Consider the following 5,427-nt stretch of genomic DNA (forward strand, 5'->3'; position numbering starts at 1 on the left):
TTTAATCTCATTCTTAATGCGTTTTTGGATGATTAATTATGCAAATTAGTGAATTTGATGCTCCTAATTCTTTAAATTCATGTTTCTATACTTAAAAGAGCATTTGGGAGTGAAAGGAGCGAAAAACGAGCTAAAATCGGACAAAAAGAGATGTTTTCAGGATCCACATAGGCTGGGCACATGCCCATGTGAGCCATACAGGCTGGCCACACACCCATGTGTCAGCCCATGTCGATTTCGCACTCTGCTTCCCAAATATGTAGAAAAACCCAATTTTTAGGCTTTTTGAGCATTTTAAAGACTATAAATACCAATTAGAAGAATAGAGAAGAGAGCAATTAGAGAAGATCGAAGAAAACACTCGAAGAACACCATTAGAGTTAACTCAGAAGCGGATCTCCATCAAGATTGAAGATCTTCTTTTAATTTCTTTCGAAGTTTTATTGAGTTTTTTTATGTCTTGTGGTGTTTTTGACTTTGAGATATTTTCATTCAGGATTATGAACTAATCCCCTAGATACCTAGAGGAGATGAAACCTATGATGAATTCTTTTACTTAGTGTATGCTTTTACGTGATAAAATATTTGATTTTTGTTCTCAATTATGTATGCTTATTTCTTGTTTTAATACTTCTGGGATATTAATTCATGTTTAATGTGCTTAATTCAGTGGAGCAAATGTCCTGTTTAATAATAGATTTAGCATAATTGAGTGGAGTTGCATGCAATCCTAGAAATAGGACGACATAAATCTACCGGATTATAGTCAAATCTAATAGAGGAATCCATAGATCAAGTTAATGCGATGATAGGGGTTTTAATTAGAAAGAGATTTCAATTAATCAACCAAGAGTCAATTGTTGTTACTCTCGAAAGAGATATTAACATAATTTAGAGATTTCTACGGATCAAGACACAAGTGAATAAATTGTTGAATTTAGATTCATAATAATGGGCAAAGTCTAGGTGGATTCTTTCCTGGATATTATCTATCTCATTAGTTAATATTCGATTATTTCTTTGATTCATTCTTTGTTACGTTCTTAGTTATTTAGTTTAGTAAATTTAGATTAAAACACATCACCCCAAATTGTCGGCTAAATAATAGAAAAACGAAAATTACTAGTACCTTTAGTCCTTGTGGATAGATATTCCCTACTCACCATAGCTATACTATTCTTCGATAGGCGCGCTTACCTTTGTCGTATTTATATTTAGTTTAGTGACCATCAAAAATCCAAAACTAATAATAAGAAGCACGGACACATGTATAGAGGCTTTTGAAAGAAACACATACATTACTCCAAAGTCGTAGATGTACTAAACACATCAAATTATTATTATGTTCGCAAACAATTTGAAGATTTCATAATTAGAAACAACCATGATATTTCAACAGTTTTTAGCCATACAAATATTCAATTATATAATAAATGCAATGAATACAAAACCCACCCCACCAACTGAACACCACTCCGACCCCCTGCACACCACAACTAGGCCATAATAGACCTATCCACCCTGTACACCACAAGAGCTTTGATAAGCCCTTCCACTCTACACACCACAATAGTGGAATTTAGCCACCGAAATAATGATATGCAGCGAAGCTGACATATATGAAATACTGTAGTAAACCACTGTACAGAAATATTGCAGTTGAATTGTCCAGTCAGTCTTTTTTCTCTTCGCAACCAAAAGCCCCAATTTTATGCAAATACATGAATGCACACCATACACTAATAGACCCACAAAAACAATCACTCATATTTAGTTGAACAATTTCATAATAGATAGCGTTTGTACACATTTCAAAATTACGACATCAGGTAAGCATCTCAAGCTCATTCATCATAACCTACTAATACATTTCCCGATTTTCTAAACTTAACACACACAAACACACATACATACTTAAATCCAAGTCACAGCAGAGTCCCAAACACAGTTGCCAAGGCTTAACCGAGGGTTGAAACATATAGAAACACAAAACGAGCCAGATTTCAACACAGAACAAAAATTTGAGGAACCGGGCCACACGGCTGTGTGCCCAGGCTTGTGGTAGGGTATTGGCCGTGTGGAGGCCTACACACCCGTGTGACCGAGTTACATGGCCGTGTGAGTAGCCCGTGTAACTCACTGTGCATTTTGTACAAAATAAGCAAAATTAAGAACAGAGTAGACACGGCCGTGTGGAAATCTTACATGTTCGTATAGCTAAGGAACATGACCGTGTGTCCAAGGTATACACTCGTCTGAAAATCAACAGAATCCCCAAACAGCAGCCACACGGCCATGTGGCACTAAAAATCACCAAAAACCCTAATTTTCCAAAGTCACACGGCCGTGCGGACCACCCGTGTGTGGCACATGCCCGTGTGGTCACAAAACCACACCGAAATAGGCTGAAAATCGTGAATTTCTTCAACAAAATGTCCCTAACATCTAATAGTTTAGAAACACACCTTAAAACGACACCCCGACACCAAGAACTGATCGATTCATCCACAAAACTGTAACTCAATTACAAGATCACAAAACTATCTTAAAACCTTAATCAACAATAATTAAGATAATAGAAAAACCAAATCAAAATTCAAAGGCACTTACACTTTTCCGCACCTAAACAAGCTAATCACGCAATTCCTCTATTGAAATGCCAAACTCAAATCTTTAATGCCAAACAAAATTGATATAAAAACCCCCCCAACAATTTAATACTCCAACCGAAAAGAAAAACAGAGGAAAACAAAAAGAATAATGGAGGAAGGAGAAATAATTGACGTGAGAGAGAAAGAGAGAAAAGAGGAACGTGTGAAAATGATTTTGGGCTAACTCTCTCTTTTAGGATAAAAAATTAAAATAAAATAAAATAAAATTTAATTAAATAATTAAAACTTAAAAACAAAATTCAAATAAAATTAATTCCTCTAAAACACTCATAGTGATTCGAACATGAAACCCAAAAATAAACTATCAAATATATAACCATTAAATCAATAAACTCATTCTAACATTAAAATGAGAAAATAAGCCCAATTGCTTAACTTACTTACTAACCTTAACTACAAACTTTAAAATTTTTAACGTCAAGTTCCCGGTGTTACAAAATTCATCAAACAATAAAATTTTGTATACAAAATACATATTCCCGCAGACAACGGATATTAAGACTGGACTGTCTCACAACACCCTCTCCCAGCAACATTTGAGTGTAAAAAAAGAAAGAAAAAGAAAAAGTACATAGATATATGTATAAAAAATAAGCAAACAGGAACATTAACTAGAAAATAGATGCCTAATAGCAAAGAAAATGCGAGCAGTGGGGGTAGTGGTGTGACTGAGAGTAAAAAGGTGCAAAGTCCAAAGATTTCAGAAGGGAACATAAGAAGTTTCCGGGAATCAAGGGTCAATATCATGTGACCTCACCGATAAGGTAAGTAGCACCCATAGTTAATATCCCTTTTCTTCCCTCTCTCTCTCTCTCAATTTTCTCAAATTCTCTTACTAAGTTTCTACCCGATTTCAGAGATTTAGAGAACTAACAAAAAACCACTTCTTTTTAGGATTATCCCATTTGGTTTTTTATGATCCTCTCTTTTAGAGTCGAAAGCTACTCCAAGAAACAGCACTGTGTTCCAGTTTGGAGGCGCCACCAGAATCGATCTGCTCACTCAGTTGCAATGACAATTTTTAGAGGTGGCATTGGCAGATTTAGTGGTGGAGTTAGAGCTACAGTTTTCTTCTTGTGGATCGTTATCTTGTTCTTTTCCCAGTTAGGTTTGCATTTTGCTGTTCATAATGATAACAGTAATAAAGACGCCAGTACCAGCAGTGGTAGTCATCAGTCATTCACGTTTCATCCCCCAAGGAAAGCCCTGTCTTTGGACACTGCTTCTTTTCATGCTCCCTCAAGCCTATCTCAGTTTACTGTGAATGAAGATGATCCAGACACTGTATATGAAGATGATATGAGAGTAGTTCATACAGGTCCTAATCCTCTTCATAACTAGGGAAGCTTAGCTTTTTTTCTTTATTTGTATTGTTATTGATATTAGGGTGAATGAGAGAGTATTCACTTTAGCCTTTTCAGTAATGTTTAAATGAGGGTTTTATAGGGCATTGCGGCTTTAGCAATGGTCTAGAGAATGATGAGAAAAAAGGGAAGACGAAGGAAAGGCTAGTGTTAATGCTCTTGTTTCTTCTGTACCTGCTCCTCTTATAAAGCTAAATATAATTTTGCCTTTTACTATGTTCTGCAACTAGTATCCCTTTCCTTCCTTTTTTTCTTTATTTATGTCATGGGATTGGAGAGCTTGGAAATTGCAAAACCCTCCCCCAAATATGCATATGCTCCAACACTGGAATCATATAAAATAAGGAGTGCAAAAATATGGAAAGTATGGGACAAGCCCAAACCATTGTTTCACTCTTTTCAATCAATTTTAATTCCCCAACAAGGCAAAGATAAAAAGTTGAAACATGTTGCAGCTGAGGCGTTTCTGACATTTTAGAATACTGCTATTATTAGGGTTTCAGCCTAGAGATAGTGAGTACTGTATCTTAGTTAAAACTTTGTATAAAGTTTGTCAATGTGGGTTACTTATGTATATATATGTAATCTTAAACACTGAATTCTACTGTTCAGTAATTAATAAACACCATCATGGCTTCATCATCTAACTTTGTATTAAGACTATTTGAATGGTTTCTGAATTTTAGCATACTCAGAATGTCTGAGAGTGAGACGAGATGATCTAACGGTGAATAAGTTGGCCACGTAGGAACTCAGCTGATGACGAGAATCTCCATAGCTGGAACTAAGCTAAGGTTTGATAATTTTGGTGGTGGGGGAGGGAGAGGAACTCGTTTGATTGATTATTCCCAGAAGTAACTTAAATGCGTCCATTTTTCTCAAAGAGGAAGCCTGTCTCGCTGATCCAACGCGCCTTCTCATCGCATGGGACACACCACGCGCCTTCCATCATATATTAATTCGTACTTATTGTATGATCTTATTTAATACTACGCAGTAAAGGAAAAAAAAAAGACACACGACTTTCGACTCAGTTAAAGCGTAGGTGGTTTGTGATATACCATACACAATTTTATTTAGTTATTCGTGTGACTCCATGTGTAATTACTATACAGTTTTATTCTAGTTAATTCAATCAGCTTATTAATTTTAGTTTGAATTTTATCTATTTTAATTTATTTGTAATGTAATAGTTTCATATCTGTAATTACTTAAATTATATAATATTTGTTACACTTTTAAAAAAATCACTACATAAAATAAACGAGTAATTGTAATGATGTTAGTAACATTCGGAGTAAAATAATGAAATATTTTATATTAAATATTCAGTTGATATATTTTAAATTAGATTTTTCAATAATCTCTGTTCTCACTTTAAAAATAATAAT

The 5,427-nt window shown here is 34.9% G+C and overlaps 1 protein-coding gene across 2 annotated transcripts; it reads left to right on the plus strand.

Moving 5' to 3' along the window:
• Positions 1 to 3,134: 3,134 nt before the first annotated feature.
• On the plus strand, positions 3,135 to 5,195 carry LOC108463160 (uncharacterized). Of its 2 annotated transcripts, none has more exons than XM_053026174.1 (3): positions 3,135 to 3,436; positions 3,605 to 3,990; positions 4,785 to 5,195. In XM_053026174.1, the coding sequence occupies exons 2-3, from the start codon at positions 3,684 to 3,686 to the stop codon at positions 4,892 to 4,894; spliced, it is 417 nt and encodes a 138-aa protein (XP_052882134.1). In that variant the 5' UTR covers positions 3,135 to 3,436; positions 3,605 to 3,683; the 3' UTR covers positions 4,895 to 5,195. The 2 variants fall into 2 exon arrangements, with proteins under 2 accessions (XP_052882134.1, XP_017618594.2); XM_017763105.2 differs by having other exon boundaries at positions 3,136 to 3,436; positions 3,567 to 3,990.
• The last annotated feature ends 232 nt before the right edge of the window (positions 5,196 to 5,427 follow it).

The sequence above is a fragment of the Gossypium arboreum genome, chromosome 3 (genome assembly GCF_025698485.1).
Source record: "Gossypium arboreum isolate Shixiya-1 chromosome 3, ASM2569848v2, whole genome shotgun sequence".
NCBI lineage: Eukaryota > Viridiplantae > Streptophyta > Magnoliopsida > Malvales > Malvaceae > Gossypium > Gossypium arboreum.

Coding starts and splice junctions, on each gene's coding strand:
- LOC108463160 (XM_017763105.2), top strand. CDS start 3,588: ATGATCCTCTCTTTTAGAGTCGAAAGCTACTCCAAGAAACAGCACTGT. Junction 3,991..4,784: donor TATGAGAGTAGTTCATACAG/GTCCTAATCCTC, acceptor TTGGCCACGTAG/GAACTCAGCTGATGACGAGA.